The sequence below is a fragment of the Babylonia areolata genome, chromosome 25, assembly GCF_041734735.1.
Source record: "Babylonia areolata isolate BAREFJ2019XMU chromosome 25, ASM4173473v1, whole genome shotgun sequence".
Taxonomy (NCBI): Eukaryota; Metazoa; Mollusca; class Gastropoda; order Neogastropoda; family Buccinidae; genus Babylonia; species Babylonia areolata.
Window position 1 is genome coordinate 12,097,310 of NC_134900.1, and position 24,000 is coordinate 12,121,309.

The 24,000-nt window shown below is 38.2% G+C and overlaps 2 protein-coding genes across 2 annotated transcripts in view; one reads left to right on the plus strand and one right to left on the minus strand.

The window, feature by feature from the left end:
- The window catches only part of LOC143299714 (sortilin-like), a 31,024-nt gene extending 17,678 nt beyond the window's left edge, over window positions 1-13,346 (minus strand). The window contains exons 1-7 of the mRNA XM_076613087.1: window positions 13,059-13,346; window positions 5,441-5,506; window positions 4,102-4,166; window positions 3,367-3,469; window positions 1,836-1,997; window positions 966-1,036; window positions 175-260 (exon numbers count right to left, since the gene is read on the minus strand). Coding sequence (XP_076469202.1) covers window positions 175-260; window positions 966-1,036; window positions 1,836-1,997; window positions 3,367-3,469; window positions 4,102-4,166; window positions 5,441-5,506; window positions 13,059-13,343 — 838 coding nt within the window. The 5' untranslated portion in view covers window positions 13,344-13,346. The remainder of the gene's footprint in view (window positions 1-174; window positions 261-965; window positions 1,037-1,835; window positions 1,998-3,366; window positions 3,470-4,101; window positions 4,167-5,440; window positions 5,507-13,058) is intronic.
- A 1,405-nt stretch (window positions 13,347-14,751) lies between these two features.
- Window positions 14,752-23,702, plus strand: LOC143299648 (centromere protein P-like). The gene is made up of 8 exons (XM_076612957.1): window positions 14,752-14,937; window positions 18,076-18,163; window positions 18,571-18,637; window positions 19,221-19,315; window positions 20,601-20,692; window positions 21,033-21,215; window positions 22,270-22,361; window positions 22,984-23,702. The coding sequence occupies exons 1-8, from the start codon at window positions 14,789-14,791 to the stop codon at window positions 23,103-23,105; spliced, it is 888 nt and encodes a 295-aa protein (XP_076469072.1). The 5' UTR covers window positions 14,752-14,788; the 3' UTR covers window positions 23,106-23,702.
- The last annotated feature ends 298 nt before the right edge of the window (window positions 23,703-24,000 follow it).

Here is a 24,000-nt window from a genome sequence, read left to right on the forward strand (position 1 = left end):
TTACCATCACCAAGAGGTATCAGGTATCATCCCTAACACCCGACAGTGTCTCCAATACACAGAAGACTGTTTATTTTAAAATTGTACACCAGAAATATCTCTCATTAATACACAAGACAACACATCATAACCCAAAATAACACAACACTGTCATAATACCAAGCACTTGCATACCAAAGAATGGGAACAGCTTGTAGTTATTGGAGGAAGCGCCATACGTTATGAACATCTGTGTAGCAGTATTGGAATCCTCAGAACCCCTGAAAGCAAGCAAATAAACGTTGAGTCACACAGATGCCTTGACACAGATAATCAGAGATGAGGACAGAAACTCTTTCACTTTGTTCAAAATGTACCTGAAAACTTCTTTATCACATAAGCCATCTTTTTCCCTGCCTTACTCTTTTGTCAGTGTGTGTGCATACGTAGGAACATACTGCTTAAAATCAGCTGCTGATACATGGTATCTCTGCAGAAATAAATTTCACCACTGAATGGTAATTAGTTATCCCATTTCTTGAATGGAGAATGAACCTTTTATCACTGTATGTGGGCCTAGTGTTCCAATACTGAACAAGAAAAAAAATTTTTCTTCTGTTTTTCTCCTTGATGTTGTATTACTTGAATGACTTTTCCGTGCTTGTTTGTCCACGGCACAGAGAGGCATACTGAAAGCAATTTTATTTTCTACTGAACTGGAACAGATGTGTCACATCTCTGTTGATGGAAACTGGAAATTCTTGTTAAGCTAAAAATGAAATTGGACTCCTAAGGCTTCCAATATATTTATGATGATGGATGTCAAAAGATACAGGAAGTCAAATCATGATAATGTACTTGTAAATTAAAAAGGAAAATAATCTAAGTCATGATCCCCTTCAGTGCAACAGATCTATACACAATTCACCAAGGCTACTGCCAGACACAAGACATGTAAGACAACCAAACCAACCGAAGACTCTTACCATTTAGCTGTCACAACACCATCGTCTTTCACAACGTCCATGTCTCGGAAATTGTTTCTGGTCATCACCAACTGTGACAATATGAAAAATAAACTATAGTAACACAGACACCAAAACCACTGACTGATCACCAAGGAAACACTAATAATGATCAAACTGACACAAAAACAGACATGAAAATCTCTGACCGATCACCAAGATATCATTAATAATGATACAAATAATACTAAAACATATGAAAACAACCAACTGATCTCACAAAAAAACCCAAAAAAAAACAAAAAACAAAAAAAAAACCCCCCAAAAAACCCACCACCAAACACAACCCACTAATAATGATACAACTGACACTACAACAGACATGAAAACCACCAAGAAAATACTAATAATGATACCACAGTAACATCTGCTGATCCAAGGAATCAACCCATCCATTGAAGATATTAAAGACTTCACAACCCACTGCCACTTCCCAGCATGTATACAAATGTGTGTGGGTATGAGCATGCACATGCATACAAGTATGCATACAATATATATATATGGTGTGAGTGTGTGTATACATATATGCGTCAGTTTCTACCCATGTGCGTGCGTGCGTGCATGTGTGTGTGTGACTGCATGCCTTAACATGCTTGCTGCTTTGCATACATGAGTATACATTGTGTGTGTGTGTGTGTGTGTGTGTGTGTGTGTGTGTGTGTATGTCTGCGCGCGCGCACATGCTTGCGTGCATGTGATGGTGTGTGTTTGCGTGTGTGTGAGTGCGTGTGTTGGTGTGCTTGCAAGCATACGCATGCGTGTACGTGTGCACGGAGTGTACACATGTGTGTGGCTGCGACCCGCTGACATGCAGCGCACTGTGCCGACCTTGTTGTCGTGGGAGGTGACAAACATGATGTGGTCCTTGTACTTCTTGCTCTCATGGAAGATGAGGTCCCCCTTCACCACGTCCACCAGGCCCACCTTCGTCCACGTCTCTCCCCCGTCCTCTGACGTGTACATCATGTTCTGATAGCTCACCAGGTACAGCTGTCCAACAAGAGTACATCAATAACAACAACAATAATAATAATATCATTACAGTATCATTTAGAGCTGTCCCACACAGTACATCAATAGCAACAACAACAATAATAGCATCATTATTATATTATGTACAGCTGTCCCACACAGTACACCAATAACAACAATAACAACAACAATAACAACAATATCATTATGATATGTACATTAACAATGAGTCTTCATATACTGATATCGCACTGAATGTTAGGAAGAGACAAATCAAAGCGCTCACACGCCAGTGGTTCACACGCGTGCCTAACTCTAGTCTAATTCACAAGAAATGAAAAACAAAATTCATAACTACATTAATAATGGTGAAACTGTAGACAAGGTAGAGAGGCAGGGATGGTTGGGGGTGTCAAAATACCAACGCGCAACAAAGCACAACAGTGGGGAAAAAAAAGACAACAGAACTGACAGCACGAAAATAAACTGAAAGTAACGCATGTCCAAAATGTAACAAAGCAACAACAACAAAAACAAGAGAGGCAAGGCCTTGAAGACTCACTTGTGATACACTTTAAAAAAAAAATTAAAAAAAAAAAAATCCAAGCTTTTTATGTATTGAGTATAATTTCAAAATGTAATGTTTAAGATGAGAAAGATCAGTTTAAAGCAAATTAAGTCCCCTAGCATTAACTACAGAGTAATTTCCCTTTTTTTACTATCAGCACCAAAATGTTTGCAAAGTAAATAAAACTTCCATGCTTAGCAAAAGAAGTTCCTGTTTGAACAAAAAATGATAATAATGACTGCACTTGTTGTTGGGTCAGAATATCAGATCAAAGTGCCAAGTTTAGAGAATACAAAAAATATAAATATAACAGTAAATGCAGTAATAATTGCATATAATTAGGCTTCATTTTTGAGGCTTCATTTTTTATTTTTTTGTGCCCATCCCAGAGGTGCAATATTGTTTTAAACAAGATGACTGGAAAGAACTGAATTTTCCCTATTTTTATGCCTAATTTGGTGTCAACTGACAAAGTATTTGCAGAGAAAATGCCAATGTAAAGTTTACCACGGACACAAAGACACACACACAGACAACCGAACACCGGGTTAAAACATAGACTCACTTTGTTTACACAAGTGAGTCAAAAAAGGAGGCATGTGGGGGTGGAATTTACAGTCTTCAAGGAAATTGACAGTACGCAGAAAAATCTGTTGTGACGAAAGTGAAATACAATATGTGTGAAAATGTCGATATACATCTCTTTTTCTAAAAAAAAACCCACAAAAAACCCCCACGAATTTCAGCACTTTGACAGCATGTGTTTGGAATAGTTTTCAAAAGCAAGAGCTTCACATCAACAAGGAGCAAGGACCTCACCCATTTGGGATTGTGGGGGTTTCTCTGGAGGCCGTCCCCTCTGCGGAATCCCTGGTACTGGACGCTCTCGCTGATGTTCTTCCAGTGGCGACCAAAGTCGATGCTGTTGACCACAAATTCAACAACGTAGCAAAACAAACACTTTCTTTCACCTCAGTGTATGCGTACACACATATCCATGCACACACATGCAGTCAAATACACCCCATATATGTGCGTGCGTGCATGTGTGTGTGTGTGTGTGTGTGTGTGTGTGTGTGTAAACATACAAAGGAGAGACAGACAGGACATCTGGTAAAACAAAACAAAACGGAGAGCGCCATTACCTATCTGAATTTCTTTTAAGAAAAACATATCAAAACCTCTTAGGACTTCAAATCACATGCTCCTCAACATAGTGTGTTCCACTGTCAAATAAATATCTTCATAAATCAATGAAATAAATAAGCAAATAAAATGGCATGAAGTGTTCAAGCCTTTCTGCTAAAAAAAAATAATAATAAAATAAAAAATAAATAAAAAGAAGCAAAAGATGACATGAAAAAGAAAGCATACAGAAACCCTCAAGGCCTGGTTTCAATGATACTGATAAACATTACTGGCACCCTTTTCAGATTTTACTGTGAACACAGTAAAGGAAAAAAAAAATCCCACAAAATTATTCACTGAACACACACGTGTTATAACAATCAAACCAAAGGTTGTCAAAAGGTGAATTTTTGTAAGTTCACTCACCTCCTCCATAGAGTGGACTCTGCCGTATAGATGGACTCCACACGGGAGGTCAGTACTACCAGGACCTACAAGTACAACATTAAAAGTAACAACATCTCATCTTCAAGTTAAACACTAAAACTACCCAAAATTTCAACTACAACAAGGAAACTAGTAACTACCAAGGGCAATGTCTCATCTACACCAGAAAAAGTATTCAAATCGCGCCTACAACTGTAACAGTATCAAACTCTCAACAGTAGAAGTACCAAACAGTGAACACTTACCTACAACAGTTATGAAGTACCAAAGACTCATCTACAACAGCAAAACTACCAAGGTCTCATTTACACCAGAAAAAAAGTACTAAAGTCTCGTCTACAGCAGTAACACTAACAGTATCAAAACCTCATCTACAACAGTAGAAGTACCAAAGACGCATCCACAACAGTAAAAAATACCAGTGTCTCATCTTCAACAGTAAAAGTACCAAACACTCATCTACAACAGTTATACAGTACCAAAGACTCATCTACTGTTCTCATCTACAACAGTTATACCATACCAAAGACTCATCTACAACAGTTATACTGTACCAAAGACTCATCTACAACAGTTATACAGTACCAAAGACTCGTCTACAACAGTTATGCAGTACCAAACACTCCATCTACAACAGTTATACAATACCAAAGACTCATCTACAACAGTTATACTGTACCAAGCGCTCATCTACAACAGTTATACAGTACCAAACACTCATCTACAACAGTTATACAGTACCAAACACTCATCTACAACAGTTATACAGTACCAAACACTCATCTTATACAGTACCAAACACTCCATCTACAACAGTTATACAGTACCAAACACTCATCTACAACATTTATACAGTACCAAACACTCATCTTATACAGTACCAAACACTCCATCTACAACAGTTATACAGTACCAAACACTCATCTACAACAGTTATACAGTACCAAACACTCATCTTATACAGTACCAAACACTCCATCTACAACAGTTATACAGTACCAAACACTCATCTACAACAGTTGTACAGTACCAAAAACTGATCTACAACATTTATTCAGTACCAAACATTCACCTACAACAGAAGAAGTACCAAAGATTCACCAACAACAGTAAAAGTACCACCAAAGACTCGTCTACAACAGTAGAAGTTCGACAAGAGTAGTGGTACCAAAGACTAATCTACAAAAAAAAAGCAGTACCAAAGAATGTGCACAAAAAAGTACACTCACATGCCTACATACACACTCTCTTCGCCTGTGAAACATACCAAGACTTTTTGATTTCAAAATCAAAATTAAAGTCATTATCACATGCTTACCCCGTCGTCATTTTCACCAGCCCAGGCCAAAGCCAGACTGAACTTCGTCTCATCTTTGAAGACATGCTGAAACATATAACAATGACTGAATGAAGAACATTTCTGTAAGCACTACAAGAATATCTGATATAAAATTTTAAACTTAAAATATACAATTTACGAAGCAGATATATCACCACTGATTAATGAATAACATTGTATATTTTTACGATGATGTGTCTTTAGTCAGTTAAATAACTGAAGATGTTTATACAACAATTATCATTTTCATACCCTCCCACCCACACACACACACACACACAAACTCATGGACAACAACATTTTTCACTGATAGTGATTCTGTTTAGATACAGTAACTTGTAAATCTGATCCATATCCACCGAAGTCTATTGTTTGCAAAGACTAAGAGAAACACAAAAAGGAATTTTCCCATCTGTATAACAGTAATACTGTATGTGGTAAATAATGTTATCTTTGTTTGTTTGTTTGTTTGTTTTTCTTATGTTGGACATGTGCTGCTGCCAAAAAGAAAATCTCTGTACCAAAGTATAGACAATAAAGTTTGTGTATTGTATATCTGCATAGTACTATTAGTAGTTTCTTCCTTCCCCTTTTAAAAGCCAATGAAAGGGTCAAATGTAAGAAGTTCCTGACTGCAAAATGGAACAATAGATTTTTTTGATTGGCTGAGAGCGGGTGGGCCCGTCTTTTCACTGTTAGCCGCGCGAAATTTGGCCAAGCAGAGCAAACCAATAGGCCTAGTTTGCATCAGTTTGACATGGTACAGTATATGACACCAAACAATAGATTTACTTGCATCCATTCAAATTATTTCTTTTGGTTATACTAAAAGGGTGTAATTCATTATCTAATGGCTTGACCCAATGTTAGAAATATGCAGCATGTGCAAAACGCCCATAATTAATATATGAAACTAATTTATCAAACTTCTTAAAAAGCTGACTTTGGATCAACATTAAACATACTGGTTTGCAGTAAACAAGGCGTGTGCCATCTGCAGGCACTGAAATATTATAAATACATGAGCATCTATTAGTTTTACACACACCACATAAGCAATATGTGATTACGACACAACCTTCTTGTGTGGTTATTTCAGTATGAATGAATCTGCATGAACTCTAAATGCCATGTGCTGCTACCCTTCATTTTGCATTTAGTTACTGTAAAGGAAGTGTGCAAGTTTGCGTGCACGGGTTATTGTGTCTCCAGTGTGACAGTGCTGTGCATTGAAGTTCCTGAGTCATTCAGGAAATCACTTGTATTGCCTCTGTGTGTGTGTGTGACCACCACTCGATACATGAAATGGATGAAAGTGTAAGGATCACCCATTTCCTAAAATCAACAGACACCTAGCTCAATCAGGGCCTTCCTGAAGGGTCTGTAATTCTACATACAGCCCAGCACTGTTGACACTGACAGGCCGGGTGATGAACTGAGCACATATTAGCACAGCACATGACTTTTGCTTTTCAATGAAAAGTTGATAGTTTAACTTAAGTTTAACTAAACTAAGACAGAGAAGAGAGTTGGCTGTGCTTCAGTCAATGGGTCAGTCAGATAAATATTGTTTCAAATGTAAAGAAAAAAGTTTTTAAAAGTGTTATATATCACAGACATGTCACATGAAGGGTACAACAGCTGAATGTTGTTTTTATTTCACTGTTGGAATATCAATCTGCGCGACCATTGTTTAATCCTGGTATTGGAGTGCCCCCCCGCCCCCCACCCCTCAATCTCCCAGGTCACAACTCATTTTCTGTTATTTAACTTACTGTCATAATTCTGTTGTCTTTATTTTAATTGCTGTAAAGACACAACAGTTACACAAAGTACAAAACCCAGCTATATATATTTTTTTTATTACGTTTTGTTTTTGATAACTCAGAGCAAAATTATGACAGTTTTATCCCTGTCCCACTTGCCTTTTCCCTGTCAGGTATCCTTTAGACAGGCCATATGTTGCCAAGAAAATCAATAGATATACCTCACCCCCCACATTCTCAAAGATATGTTCAATGGGTGAGTGAACAAAGCTGGTCTAAGGAAACCATGTATTTTTGTACATGTATACTGTATGTATTCAAATATGTAGCTGTTTAATTTCTCTCTCTTTCTTTCTGTTGTATGTACTTGTACAGCCAATCACTGTAGTGTAAGCAATAAATCATTAAATTTAAATGGGAAGGTTTACATATGATTTTTCTTCTTCTGAATCCAAGGTACTGAACTAAGGATTTATGTTCTGATTTCAGGAAAACTCTAAATACATTACCTTATGGCTTTATTTTCCTTAAAAATATATATGCATTATGTGTCTGACAATTCTATGCTATGTAATAACTGAGCTGGTTGTCCCTACACACTACGGTAAACAAAATAAGCTGAAAACAATTACCTAATTCAGCACCGAACACTAACAGATTAGGCTTAATGCACTGAGTCCTGAGACTTCCTGCTCAGTGGAACATCAACAATACACCAACAATAAATCAAAGTCTGCAAGCAAATGATTCACTGTGTGCAAAATACTTTCATTAACGACAGCTTTAGCTAGATCAGAAAGATATCTTTCCGCAGCTGTCAGGACAATAATGAGGCCTTCATGGTATGATTAGTACATGTATGCCTTCAAATGAAGCGAGCGTGTGTGTGTGTGTGTGTGTGTGTGTGTGTGTGTGTGTGTGTGTGTGTGTGTGTGTCACAGTGTGTCACTGTGTGTGTCTGTGCATGTGTGTATGACTCTAGGTATGTATGCACTTCCACAGAGTTTGAAAAAGTCATTTCAGAAATGTAATTTACTATCAATTAATGTGAAAAACTGAAAAACTAAGTAACAACATTAAAACTTGCTATTTCCTATGGGTTACACCCTAGACTGCTGAAATATCACAAGATTACCTGACAAATCTTATTTGGCAAAAATAACATTTGGAAAAAAAAAAATTTGTTTTCAAAACAGGAACCAAAAATGACCATGTCAACTGGAGACTTGTCTTTTGTTTGCAAAATTTGTGAAAGTCTTATGAGGAATGTTTTGAATAAATTCATACTAAGTGATAACTGTTATTAAAATCATAAAGGTTATTGAATTATAAAAAAATATAAAAGGTTACAGGAAAACTTCTGGAGTGGACTGAACATTTCTTGTTAAACACAGTCATTTTGTAAACTTGTAATTTTGCGAAGCAAGATCACAGTGGAAAAGTGTTACCAGTGGTATTGCTCAGGAGAAAGTGCTGAAAACTACAAATTTAAACATACGTGTCATTCTTCAGTGCTAGTCACACAAAGTGGGAACTGAAGCCAAAAACAAAACTGGTTAAATACACTTCAAACTGGTTGTTTAATAATCAAAATCCTCTGTACTGTCAGGCACAACTGGAAGAAAACAACAAAATTCACTTATTTCCATGTTTTGTATCGATGAAGTTGGGACATGCATGTCAATGACACTTTTGACATAAAAGTGGTTTATACTCGACATAAAAATCTCACAGAAGTGATTTAAGTTCTTTAGAAGACTGCTAGTACACTTGACAAATAACTTAAAATATCAATGCATTGTTTTCATGCACATAACTTTTTAGTATAAAATACATTGAAATTAAATGTGACACATGTCACAATCATTTTGAACAGAATGTTGTTGAAATGAAATAATACAGCATGAAATTTATGTCATGCACTCATAAAATCAAAGAAACACAGAGTTTATCAACATACAACTTACAAGACAAACTCATGAAACTGATATTATTAGAATTACTTGCCAATAATTGAATAAATCTAATGGGCCATCACTTGTGTTTCTAATTCTATTCCTCTCTTTTCTGGCTGTTTTTCATATATCATCAAAAATGTCTGATTTCCTTTTCTTCGCTGTTCGGTGAAAAATGTAGTGGTCCTGTAAAAGCCATGTAGGTGGAGTCTCATCCTATACAAACATAGGTGGTACAACCACTGACTTCAGGCTGAAAGTGAACTTCACTCCGTCACAAAAATCTGTCGTATAATCCTCAGTCAATGTAACTGTGAAGTATAATATGATGTTTGTTTTCACACAAACTGCCATTGAAGCTGTTAAGGACGATGTGTTGGTGTCATTGCAGGAACGCCCCATGTGTTCCGCAGCCAGTGAGCACAGTCTTGTGATGCCAGAACTCTCTCCTGTTGTTCACTTGTCTGGGAGGCCTGGACGTGTCCACGGTAATTGTTATTTTCCAGTCATAAGCGACTGCATTGCTTTCTTTGGTGGCTCGTTGTAATGCACACTTGCATTTTATGTTTGATCGTCTGGCGAACTCATCTTTGGTTATGTGATTTAATGTCCGAAGTGGTTTATGTATGTTTAACAGGCGGATGGAAGCCCTCCCCCACCCACACTGTCCCCACAATGGCCTTCCTCGCCACAGCCCGGACCATCCACATTGACACCAGTGGACAGCTCCCCCAACCCGGTAAGATATGTATTTCGATTGACGTTTTAGCTTAGTGGCAGGAACACACTAACAGAAACCATGAATACGGCACCATGATTGTTAACTGAAAGAGCCGCACAATCATCTGTACGTACATGTATGAAACGGAATGAATCAATATTTCAACATATACCACAGAGTACATATACATTATTGTTTGTGAAGTGTATGAAACTTGTCATATTTGTATTGTTTTCAGTGAACAGTTCTTGTTAATTGAAATGTGATTCATTTCGAAACTGTACACTGTGATGTATGTCTTCATGATTTTACGTGACGATGGGTTTCGTAAATGTGAGCTGCGCAATGGGGTGTAGCCTATGTTTGTAAGTTCAATGGCGTTGTGTGTTGCTGTGAATAAGTATGCCTGTACATCAGTGTTATTATTGCAGGACTTTGACCTCTACCTTAGTGAGCTGGACACCAACAATGGTGAGGAGGTGCCCTTGGCATCCTCACCACATCCACCACTTCAGACACTGGGAGAACGGCATTCTGAATCGGTATGTATATATTTCAGATATATTTGTGCAAAGCCAAATGTATACTGTTCTTCAAGTGAACATGCGTGTACAGTCTTTCGGTGTCTCTCTGTTGCCTTATTCACTGTCATCCGTGTTATCAGTGATGTGTACCTTCATACATTACATGATTATGAACACGCCGTTTCTACTGACTCATTGCCTCCACACATGCAGACATGGGCTGATCAAACTAGACAGCGCATCCGACAAATGGACACCCAACTGGGCCTAGCCAATGTGGACAGTGACGAAGACTTCGGCCCCCCCTCCCCAAAACCAAGAAATGGACTCGTCAAGTGCTGAAATGCCCATCAGGCTGGAAGCCAGCCCCAGCACGGCACCAGCACTGAAGTCAGGCTGTCCGTCCATCACTGTATATACTGTACATACTGTAAGTACCATTTCATATATTTCATGTTCATCGTTTCCAATGCCAAGGCAGAAAACCTATGGGTCCATGTAACAAACGCGTGAATAAACACACTGAAATGTTATCCTCCATGTACTATTCTTTCTGTAATATATGCACATCTTTGATTAACACTGGGATGCCTAAGTTGCAATTTACAAACATATTCGACACGGATACACCGCGTTACCTCGAAAGCCACGGGGGCTGATGGCTTGGCATCGCACGTGCATGTGTAAACTACACGTAGAAGTGGATTTTCATGTGTGGAATGTCACGAGGATGAAATCGCATGAGCAAATGCGTTAATATGTTCCATGTGAGTGGAGTAGGGAATCTGTGCCGCCGTCCACTAGGCCTACATTTGTGTCTGTTTCAGTCTGTTGGCATCATGTCCAACCAGTCAGCACCGCCCAATGATGATGTTTCCGAGCGTCGGCGCCGTCGCAACGCGCACACTGGCCAACTGTGGAATGATATCACTGATATCATAGGTCCGGTCACACGTTGGCCACACAGAATCCGACGTTTGTTCTGGACGAAGAACATTGTGCACTTTGACAGAATTTTAGTGTGCACATTCGTGTACGAAAACGGCCTGAATCCGATAATTTTTATGGAATGGGCAGAACTGCTGGGCTTGTGTTGCGACGTGGCAGCAAAACGGCATGTGGAAAGCCTATTCAGATGTTTTGAAGAAGGACGATACGGACGCTCACTGTACCCATACAATGTGACACATAACCAGTACCGCTACCTTGACGGCACTGTGCGACATTACATGCATCGGAGCCGCCGCCAATGATCATAGTGTTGGTAAGTACAATGGCAAAACTTGTGTTGTGATGCACTTGTTGTCACCCTCGCGTGAACTAACAACACACTTCATTCCGTGTTCACTTACCGCTTTCAAAGTTTTTTACGCGGCGCAGTGCTGAAGATTTTTCCAAACGGGTGATTTCGAACTGACCCATGGGTCACATTTTCTCTTTCACTTTGCGTTTCCCCCCTTCTTTTCCAAGCCCCTTGCTAGGTGCATGGAATGCCCCCCAAAGCATCCCTTTTTACTATTTTAGACACCTTTCTAATCTCGACAAGTTCGTTTTAAAATCCTCTACTGTAGTCGACAAACTTATATATATAATTAACATTTTCACCCATTTTGGACTTTCTCATGTACGTTTTGTACTGCAGACGGGTAAAAATATAATATAAGAATGTCGAACCAGAGATGGTGCACAACTTTGTCACACGCCGGTATACCCATTTGGGTAGATTTTGTTTCTGACTTCAGCATTGAAGAGTGGACGGGTAAAAATGTTAATATAGCCAATTCATTTACTGAAGTGACCCCCACTGACAACCAGCACTGAAGAATGACCCACACACTTTCTAAGTTCATCAATGAAAAAAAACAACAACAGGAACTGCTTTTTTTGTTCATAAAGTTGAAAGCACACTTACGACTTCAAGGAAGTATAGTGACAAAGTGGTTAAGACTAAATAAGAGGACCAAAAAATGCAATCAAAATTTCAATACAGTAATAGGTAATAAGTATACACTTCTTTCCACATGTACAAGAACTGCGAATGTTCCTTGATCTCACTGATTTCACTCCTTCTTGTAACCTGCTGCTTGCAAAGTTGCGTACTGCATGCAATGGAAACCATCAGCTGATATCAAAGATCAAAGAAATATGACTCCATTTCAATACAAACATGATCTGAGAAGACATCCTTCATTCTCATGTTAGAAATAATATAATTCCAATTTTTTAAGTCCATTTTTGTACTATGACCCAGTTGTTTCCCGATTTAGCTGTGAATCATCTGCCTGTGTCAAAATGTCATGTGCACTTGTGTCATGTGAATGTTGTTCGAGACAGTCAGAGCTGTGGTTTATAAAATCACGGTAATGCCCAACAAAATGCGTCAGCCTTTATCATATATGAAATGTGTATGTATGGATCTAAACAGGCATGAAGGTTTTTTGTTTTTTTTGTGTGTTTAAAGTTCTACAAGTTTACATTGGCATTTTGATCACATCATCGCTCATGTGTCGTTTTGGCTCTGAGTCTGATGATCATGCACTGAAGAAAACATACAGTTTGAATTTCAACAAATTTGTGCAATGATTTCAGCTTAAATAGGTCTGTTAGAATGTAACAAAACAATTTACTTACCGTTGATTCTAAGCGTTTGTCACCAGCAATTATTTTATTGAATTTTTCTTTCTGACTGTCGCATTTGTTGTCATTGCGTTCCGAATCAGTTTCAACGCTCCTTTTCGATCGTAAGAGTCTTTCAACTCTTGCTGGTACATCTGCGTTTATTTTCTTATTTTGTTGGTCGAATGACACAACGTTTGATGCAGCGGTAGCGTGCAAAATAACAAAAACACAGGCACAAGCTAAAAGTTGGCACAACATCCTGCTCTTCCCTGCAGCCATCTTGCTTGCTGTTGTCATACAGTCACGTGAGCTTGTCCCTAAAGTTTCCTCGACAGTTAGAGAGCCCCTGGCAAACATCCGTTTCGTCTACTTCCTCATCCTGGCCCTAGCTACAGTTGCAGAACAACGAAAAACCATTTTAGATCACAGACATAATTTTATAGATGTAAATATGTATCTCGGTGAATTAGATACCCCGAAAACAGAACGCTGAATATCTATGATTTCCAAAGATTAATTAATTCATGGTGTAAAACACATAAACAATACACAATAATAAAAGTCATTCAATATGTTTTTGATAATGATACATATTGAATAATTATATGTGGTTTCCAACATATATTCATGTCATGTACACGACATAAAATAATGTTGAAAACCACTCATAAAATCACAGTTGGAAACATGCAATGATTACAGTTGACATAAGAAAACGTAAATGTTGGGGCAAACCACACATAAAATTAGTGGAGTCAGTGGCTGATGGAAGGAAAGAAGGTATACAATAATCGCAAACATACCTGTATAAATAATCACATTGAAGGCATAAAATATCGTACTATAATTTTCTTATACGTACACATTGATACAAGTATGCAGTGCGCACACACACATGCAATGATGCCGGCCGCACTCATGCAAGTATGCACACATACACTGATGCACTCCGTCACTAACATTACATCATACCGTCTTTGATATCAGTCAACGTGGCCAGGAAAGAAGTTTGAATTTACAGGAAAAAAACACACACACACACACACACACACCGGCATACCGTGCACATTCTCATGTATATATATCAATATATATATATCAACTGGTGATGTATATCAACACACACACACACACACACACACACACACACACACATATATATATATATATATATATATATATATATATCAAACAGAAGGAAAGTGGCAGAATGGTTAAGACGCTCAGCTGCCAATATAGAGTTCTTGAGGCCGGGTCAGGGTGTTGGTTCGAATCCTGCTCTCACCCCTTTCTCCCAAGTTTGACTGGAAAACCAAGCGTCTAGTCATTCGGTTGAGACGATAAACCGAGGTCCCGTGTGTAGCACACACTTGGCGCACTGCAAAAAGAACCCATGGCAACGAGAGTGTTATGAAGAAGTAATCCACTCTGACAGGAAACTGAAATTGTATCAATGACAAGGATCGTGCAGTTCTTTCATTTTTTCATCAGCTTTTGGTAATTAGATAATAGGGGGTCATGTTTGTAAATTTCACCTGATATACAAAACAAATATAATATCAAGTGTCAGTGTCATGTATGCCGACTCTTCGCATGTAAATGATGACAGTTCTCTTTTCCTTGTCATACTACACTGACTTTATAGGTTAGACATTAAATAGAAACAAAGGTCTGAGTCTTTGTCAGAAGTAAGATATACATATATAAAAAATCCTCCCTGGAATGCCCGCGATTGCATCGAGATGTTTACAAGGCAGCGAGCGGCGCCATCAGATGGTGGAGATAGGCCTGCAATGCAGGATGTACTGGACGAAGAAATGAAAAACAAACAAATTATCAATGATCTCGAAAATGAAATCCAGCTATTGGAACAGCGGCTGAAGCAGTTCAGGTGTGTTAATGAAACGAACCATGATCTACCCCCCTCACCTCCCTCCTCACCCTACTCTCTCACTCGCTTGCATTGTGCCGAATTTATGGATACGGAACATGTAATGGCAGCGATTTCATTTGACCATTAGGTAAAGACTCACAAGAATATGATGCATTTTGTTCTTTGTTGCCCAACTCGAAAGAATATTCGTGCTGACATTTTTTTTTATTAAAAATTTTTTTTTTTTTTTACACAATCTTCAAATTTAATCAGAACGAATTAAATTTAATAAATTAATGTCTTCAAATTCTTATGGAACAGTTTGAAAATTTTATTTGTTTTTATACAAAGCTTTCAGATTAAGAGAAACTGCCACTTCATGAGAAACATTTTGAAACTGAGTGTAATGTAGCTATATTTGTCGTTAAGCTCAAGTGCACACACAGATTTAATCAGTGTACACATTACAACACAGAAGTGCACATTCATCAGGGCTTGAAATACCCAACCATCTGATTGGGACAACTATACAAGTGGACATGCACTCACCACTTGACCATTGGGCAACAAAGTTTTTACTGTCAGTAAAAGGGTAACTTCCCTCCTCTCCTTTTCACTTTGAAACTTCCAGTCCCTGCCCCCCACCATACCACCCCTACTCAGTTTTGCAGAACTGAATGCCTGCAGTGTGAGACAAGACATATTCTGGAAGTTAACTAAACATCTGTCAGCACAGTTCAATAGATCTATTCTGTCTCAAAGCACGTATCTCAAAAGCAGAGCACACCGTCATTTGTATGTTTCAAACTTTGGCAGCCAGCAACATGATGCTGTTCAAGTTTGGGTTCTCCTGCTCTGGAAGTTGTGAACCTTTATTATAAAAAAAATTAGGCTTCCACAGGTTCCATTAGTTATTTGTACTTAGCACTTCTTAACCTTAACCAGTTCAATGCCAGAGAATTTTGTAAAAAAAAAAAAAAGTGCTCTCCACTTGCCAGGGAATTTTGAGGATTCGTGGGTAATAAATCACAAAAAATTCTAGCACAAAAGCTATGGGTGATACAGAAAGAAAGTAAAGGTTTTTGTGAATGAAAATGAGTGTAGATTCTGCTTCTGGGCTTTTTTCCCAATTAGGTTGATTGTAGGTAACTGTTCAGGCATTTAAGTCAAGATAATAATTTTTGTGCAGCAAAAAAGTCTATTTCCACCTCTACATAATGACATCCATAAAGAAAAGAAACAAAATACAGCAAGAAATAGCAAGCCTATTGTCAGATTATACCTGTAGAAGAAATTAAAACAGGCTGTAAGCTTATGAAAACAAATCACAGCTCTTGCAGACATGTAAGTAAATCACTGTCCCAATAATGACAAAAGTGAGTAAAGTCAATGTAAAAGGTCAATCACAGTCCCAGAAACTGAACTGGCAAGCTTTTTGACAGCAAAGAGCGCTCGGGAATGAGAGGGTGAAGTTCTTTGATGACATTCTCTCCTTTCAAGTTGCACGTGGGCCGATTAAAGTGTCTGCTGTGCATCTGGCTTGCCACCTCTTCAAACAAGTCATCCCTCTGATTCAGCGGAAAAAAAAGCATTAAAAACAAAAAGCACGTGTTTCACGGCCAGTGCAGGGCTAGCACTGCGTTTCATGAAAATCGTGGGGCATTGGCGGTTGTTGATTGCCTTCTGTCTGCTTTGAAATGTGGGTACACTCTTCCCAAAAGCCACGCCCCCTTGATGACCTCTGGCTGGCATTCGACCTATTGTCTTACATCACTCCTCTCCCTCTCCTTCTCTTCTTCCAACACTGGCTGTACGTATTCTGTCAGTCATTGCCAGTTGTTCAAAAACGCTGTCTGATTGGATGGACGGACTGAATTTCCATAAAAATGGGCTGTTAGTTTCATAACTGTCGTTGTCAATCACCTTCGTTTTCAAACCAATCATCAGACAAGAGAGATCCTTCTTCATTGCGTAAGCTGTCCATAATCACAAGCAGAGCTCTCAGAATTGTGTAAATCTGCTGACTGTGACTATTTGCTTTACTGTACACAGTTTTCAATGCATTTGTTTGCACATGATGCAACCCCCTTTTCCACTCACGTATCAATTGGTCAGTTAGCAAATCATTATCGAGTATAAAGAGGTCTTTTACCTGATGTAAGTTCATTTAAATAGTATTTTTATAATGCAGACACATCAAACTAAGTGTTCAGAGTCTGTTTATGTGAATTGAACCAAACTCCAATGAAGGAAAAATCGGAACATATGCAGGACGTCAGTGGACGTCTTATAGGCACTATGGCAATATTTTTGTAGGACATCAGCTGACGTCTTATAGGCACTCTACTGGTTAAAGGGGGTTAACAGAAATTTGGGGAATGAGCAGATTTTTTTTTTAGTCCACTTGTTCCAGGGACCACTAAAATATATCTGGGAATTTCTAGCCCTGTGCACTCGCACAAAAGCACAGATACCACCGTCCCTAATTCCACATAATCACATTCCCTTTTCATGCACGCTCAAAGTAAAGAGGTAACACGAACAGAATGGTCAGGATGATTATCTGTCAGTATGTCTGTGAGGGTCAGGGTTCAAATCCCGGTCTTGCTTTTTTCTCTGAAGTTTGTTTTGAAAATCAAACTGAGTGTACTTGAAAATCAGACTGAGTGTCTGGTATTTGGATTAGAGGATAAACTGGAGTCCTGTATGCAGCATGCTCTAGGTGTACTGAAAAAGAACCCATGGCAACATAAGTGTTTTCCTCTAGCAAACATTTGCAGATGAAATCCACTCTTGTACACCTGTACGCAAATTATATACGTGCACCTAAGTTTTGGCTAATTGCGCTGAGTTATGCTTGGTCAGGCTTGTGCCTAGCAGATGTGTATGCATGTATAGATTTGTCCAAATGTAGTGATGCCTCATTGAGTAGTTTAAACATGAATAAGCAAAGATTTCATCCTTCCTTACCCCAGATTTTCTCAGATATGACTCAAGATGGAAAGACAAAATAGAAGACAAATAGACAGAACACTATTTGTAGGTCAAACACACTATGCATTTCAATGGAATGTACACATGCATGATTTCGAAGCAAAAGCACATTGACCACATTACATGTTTATTCATCTTCAACTCTTGTTTTGTTTTGCAAAGAGATGATGGGAAACAGCCACAAGATGTCACATCACCACTGCCATCACTGGAATCTGTCACAAAGGAGATACATGAACTGGAGCAGCTGGTAATAAGTTAGCCGTGTATGCTGAGTGTGTGTGTGTGTGCATGTGTGTGTAAGTTAGCTGTGTATGCTGAGTGTGTATGTACATGTGTGTGTGGGCATAAAGATGTGTGTGTGTGTGTGTGCAGTTGTGGGTGTGTATGTATGTGTGCATGTATTTGTGTTTGTGTATGTAGGCGTGTGGGCGTGCGTGTGTGTGTAAATGTATAAGCAAAAATAAACACATTCGACCAATAGTTTCTTGACTGTACATGTACATGTATGTAACAGTTTGTAAACAGAGAACAGCGTGGACATTTTGAAATAAGTTCATCAGACAAAAATTAATATACATGTATGTAACGTATGTTGTTATAGTTTGTATGAAGACAACAGTGTGAACAAGGCTTTCAGTAAAAACGTTTTTTCAGGTCAAGGAAAATGAAATACTGTCAGGCGTGACCATATCAGAAACATCTCATTCCGTGCTTGAGCAAGGTATGGTACATAATATTTTTCTTATAAGTTTATTGAAAAAGATCAGGAATATGTATGTTCCACTTTTCTTGAACTTAACTCTGTCTACGCTTTGAATTGTGTAATGCGCATTGAACACATACTCTTGACAACACAAAAAATGATTTAAGTTAAAAAATTGGAAAAGATTCCCTTTAAGAGGATAAAAAACCATTTCCCATTGATCATAGTGTAACTGCAAGTTGTCGGTTCAGATAATCAGTCTTCTGTCTTGAAAAAAAAAAAGAAGTGTTTTTTCTGTCTTTTTAGTTTTACTATACTCACTGTGGTATAAGAAAGAAAGAAACTGAACAAATTGTGGGATGCAGTTATTGCTGGCCTTTGGATTTTGATTAAGTATTTTCAAATATTAAGATTTTTGTTGTTGATAATGATAGTCTGGAGGTCATTTCAGATCAGATGATCTATGGTGATTGTGTGTGTGTGAGAGAGAGATAAGATCACCTATTTGCAGAGTCTATGTAAAGCAGTGGATTCACACATTAAACTACAGATTATTATTATGCGTTGCTTTGCATTGAATTACTGATTTCTAACATAACAGGCACAGCATCTTCATTGAGACAGCACAGTATATCAGGGGAAGCAGGAGGAATGCAGTTTAAGCTTCAGTATGACGTATGTGAATATTTTGACAAGGTTAGTATTTTCTTGTCTCTTTTCCTTTTCTGAGTCAGCCATCCCTTTTTTTTTCTTTTTTTTTAATTATAGAAAATATAATTTTATTCATGTGTGTGTGTATGTATGTCCACATGTTGAGTAAATGATCGCCTGACGTTGTCAGTACGCGATGTTTGATGTTGTGGTTTGTCAGAGTGCGCTGTGTGGCTCAACACCTCTGTCTTCAGCGCTCGGGGCTTTCTGTCCTGGTTACCTCGCCCTTAGCACATGGCCCAAAGATCTGCCCTGTGAGCGCAGGGGGGTTTATTTTCCGAGGAACTCACCTCAGGGCTATGGGTTGTAGTACACCTCTTGATCATTATGATGAATCTGCTGCAGAACACAAGGGGTATTTCAGTGAGTGCAGCAGTGCTACCAGTTGCCTTGCCCCATCCTTATAGGAACATTGCTAGTAGGTCCAGGGTTGCGAATTTCATAGCTAAACCACATATCCGAGGACTGCCCCCCTATTCTCCACCTGGGGACCCGCCAGCTTTGGGATGGTCACCCTGTTACTGAGTTGGGAGTAGCCTGTCCCTGCAGTCTTTTTTGTTTCAAACTGTATTTGTAAGATTATTAATCGATATATGCTCTTTTATGTTCTGAAAAGACAATCTGTAATGATTTTGCTGAAAAAAAAGTTTTGAAAATGCAAAGTGATCATCTGGGTTACATGTGCGCTGATATAAGCAGCCCATCTTATGTGCATCCAGTCAGTCAGTACAAGACCTGAGGACTTCTCTGTGAATTGAAATCAAATGATTTCCCATTCAAATCAAAAGTTTGTCCAGAACTTTCGTGTAAAACATTAGTAGCATGTCAAATTTAACATATCCAAATATAAAACATTGAAACTGATGAAACAATTATCCGTTTAAGCAAGTCGACCGACAGACTGACGCAGTTGTATCATGAATGCAGGAGAACAGTTTATATGATGGATGTGTGTATCTATGAGTAAGCTTGTATGTATGTGCGTGGGGGTATGCACATGTGTGTGTGTATGTTCGTGTGTGTGTGTGTGTGCGCGCATGCTTTGTTGCTCATGTTTGGTCTATGTAAAAATAAAAATGCCCATGCATGCATGCATGTGCGTGTTCTTGTTAGTTTTGACTGACTGATGTTTATTTTTGATATTATAATATAAATGTATCTTGAACATGTCTGGTTTTAAGAAAGACCAAATAAACAATATTATCATTGTGGTTGCTGATGATAAGGAGGCTTGTTGTTTCTGCTACTCTGATCTTTTGCTGCTCAATAGACACAGGCGGGAAAGCCAAATGCTGAGGTGACAACCTTAGACATGGATGTCAGGGATGATATGGTGGCTCTTCTCAAGCCCCATTTGTACAGGTTGGTTGGGGTTATTTTCCATTATGTTTAATTAAGATGATTCACTGAACATGCATTTAATATCACACACACACAGGCACACACACTGTCTCTCTCACTTGCTCTCTCTCTCTCACACATGCACACACACACAGAGTCTGAAAGTTTGTACTTTCATTATAATGAGTCAGATGCAGGGGATTTCTATATGAACTCGTGTGATTTTGTCCACATTCATCTTAATTCTTTGTAATTCATATTATTTTTCGAAACAGTGTCACTGATGTGGTGTATCCCATGACTCTAACAGATCACATTATAGGATAGAGTCTTATCTTTTTTTTTTCCCTCTTAATTCCAGTGTTGCAACTGAACTGAATGTCCGAGATCTTTTCCAATTGATGTCATCATATGGGCGCTGGATTGAAGACCGTGAAAGAGCCATCAACCACTTTGCAACCACCTTTCCAGAACTGGTGCAGCGCGTAGATGCTAATGATGAAGCACACAACATCAGCATAGTGATGGTAGACCCCAAGCATGAGTAAGCAGCTTCATTTGGCTTCAGTCTCTATTTCGTTTGAGTTGCAGTGCATTATCAGGTGTTTTTCTTGAAAATGATATCAATGTATGATACAGTTTACATTTAAATTGGTGATAACATGATCAAATGGTATTTGTTCTATCACTTAGAGATTCATCAGTTATAGATGTAATTGGAACTCTGATGTAATTATGAAAGGAAAAAACAAAAGAAAGAACAAAATGATTGTCCATTGATATACTTCTCTGGTGCAGTATAGTGTGTGTGTGCGTGTGTGAATATGTGTATGTGCGACTTTGAGCATTCTGCAACTGGGTTGTATGAGAGCTATAAAAGCATGAATACATCCTTGAATAATGCAGTTTAGACAGAACTGAAAGACAAACAAATACTGATGTTTTTCTTCATCTCCTAGGACAGATGTAGTGCCTTGCATTAGTGATGAGTAAAAAGAAAAGAAAAAATACCTTAAAATTCAGACTGTTAGTCGCAACCTTTTCCCTCAGCTATGACCCCTGTGGCTGAAATGGTGCGGCTTGTTTGTGGATTTTCCCAATGTTGCGGGTTCTCCTGATGACACATTCAGGTCAAATCAAGTCTTGCAGTAAGTCTCCAGTCTATTTTCAGATTCACATTAGGTTTCAAAACTGTTTTGGCTCTTCGTGAATTCAAAACTCACAGTTGAAAGATGCTAGTGTTAACTGTTCACATTTTTGCCCTCCGAATTTACATACATCACATGGCCTTTATGCACATGAAACATTCAGTTGATCGGCCTTGCTCAGACCTCTTCCATCATGCTGATAACTCGACGCAATGCAGCTTTCAAATTGAAGGCGGTCTGTGGAACTTCTCACTTTCGGTGTCTAATTTTGAAACATTTTAGCGCATGTTTTTTTGTGTGTGTAACATTTGCGGCTTATAAGCCACTGCTGCTTATGTGTGAATAAATTCCCAGTTCTTTCAAAATATAGGGGATGCTGCTTTTTTAACAATGAGCTCAATAGCTGTTTGTACGGTAATTAAATGAAGGAGCAATCATTGTTTGTTTCAGTGTGAAGTTTCACATTACATGGGGATTGAGAGTGCTGGCCATGAGAAGTGTTGTGCCAGATCTTCAGCTTCAGGTGGAAGCTTACCCAGAAGGTACTGAAATGTTGTGAACACACACACACACACACACACACACACACACACACCTGTTGATACATATCACAATTATTTTTGATATATAATAGTATTTATTCAGACACATTTCCTTTTGGAATATACATGTACTTGCATCCAGGATATACATTATGTAGAATATAATTTGTCTGAATCTTGAGAGGGGTATGTGCTAATGTCAGTAAGGCAAGGCAAGGAATTTGGTTTTTGTATCCACTGGAGGCATTGAAACATACGTTTAAGCAACATGATGCAGTTTATACAACCAACCAGTGTTTCTTTGTACGTATACTATGTATATGTATATGTATATGAAAGAGATAGCGGAATATTTAAAGTATGGATTTGGGGACAGTATGGGTGTAATTTTTTCTTGGGGAGGAGGGGTACTCTCCTATTGTCTGTGCTGTGAAAGCATAGGCCCGATGAAAAATGTTGTTTTATATACATATATATGACGTATAAAGCAGAATTACGCTGAAAAAGATTGTTTAAAATACACATGTATGACATATAAAGCAGAATAATGCTGTGAATGTCAATGAAAAACAGTAAATAAAATTAACTCGTGTTGACTGCATCTGATTTCCTTTCTTTTCAGTGATTGCAAGGGACAAGAAAGGTGTTTTGGAATCAGCCCCTGAAGTTTTCCAAATGATGTTGAAAAAGTTTGGAATTGAATCAGCCCTCCACATGCTGGTTAAACTGCTGGATGAACCATAGTTGAAACAACAAGAAGCTCTGCACACTTACTTTTATTTCATTCACTTACATAAGAAAAGCATTTCACTTCTTACATAGTCATGCATACATATGCATGCATATTCAAGCACACACACACACACACACATGCACGTGTTCATTCACACACATACACACGCAACAAAGCATGTGGCACAAACAGGCACACACAGACTCATGTTTTGTGTGTTTGAAAGAGAGTGGGGACATTTTTGTATAGTTTTCAGATTGGAAGTTGTGTGAAAGAGTGTAAGAGCTGGAGCATACTTATGTGTGTGTGTGTGTGTGTGTGTGTTACTAATTGAATGGTAAATTAAAGAGGACAGTTACCCAGCATTTTAAATATTTTTCAGTTCCCTTGAAAGACATTATTGATGATTGATAATTGTTTAACTTGCATTAAAATAATTGATGATTATTGTAATATAAATGTACTTACCATTGTTAGTGCCTTTCCAGTTTGTCAAGCACGTTTTGTAGTAACCAGTTGACATCATATTCAGAATGTGTTCAAATATAAATGTATGTATGTATATATTGTCCATAAGATATTGGCATGATTATAATATGATTATGACAAAGAAAGACCCCTGTTGTGTTGTTTTTTGCAATAGACATCTTATTTGTTGAGTGTGTGCATATATAGCTCTCAACTCTGTGTTTGAGTATGCATGTGTGTGCGTGGGCTAATGTGCACATGCACATGTGTGGTTTATTACATTCTTGATCATGATCACAGTCAAAAGTAAAAAGATTTCTTTCACCAGTACAATTACACAGGATAATTAAAAAAGAAATTCAAAGTGAAATGAGATTAAAACCATAAAAAGGATAAAGAAATTTGAGGCGTTGTACAGTCTTTGAATGGCTACATGAA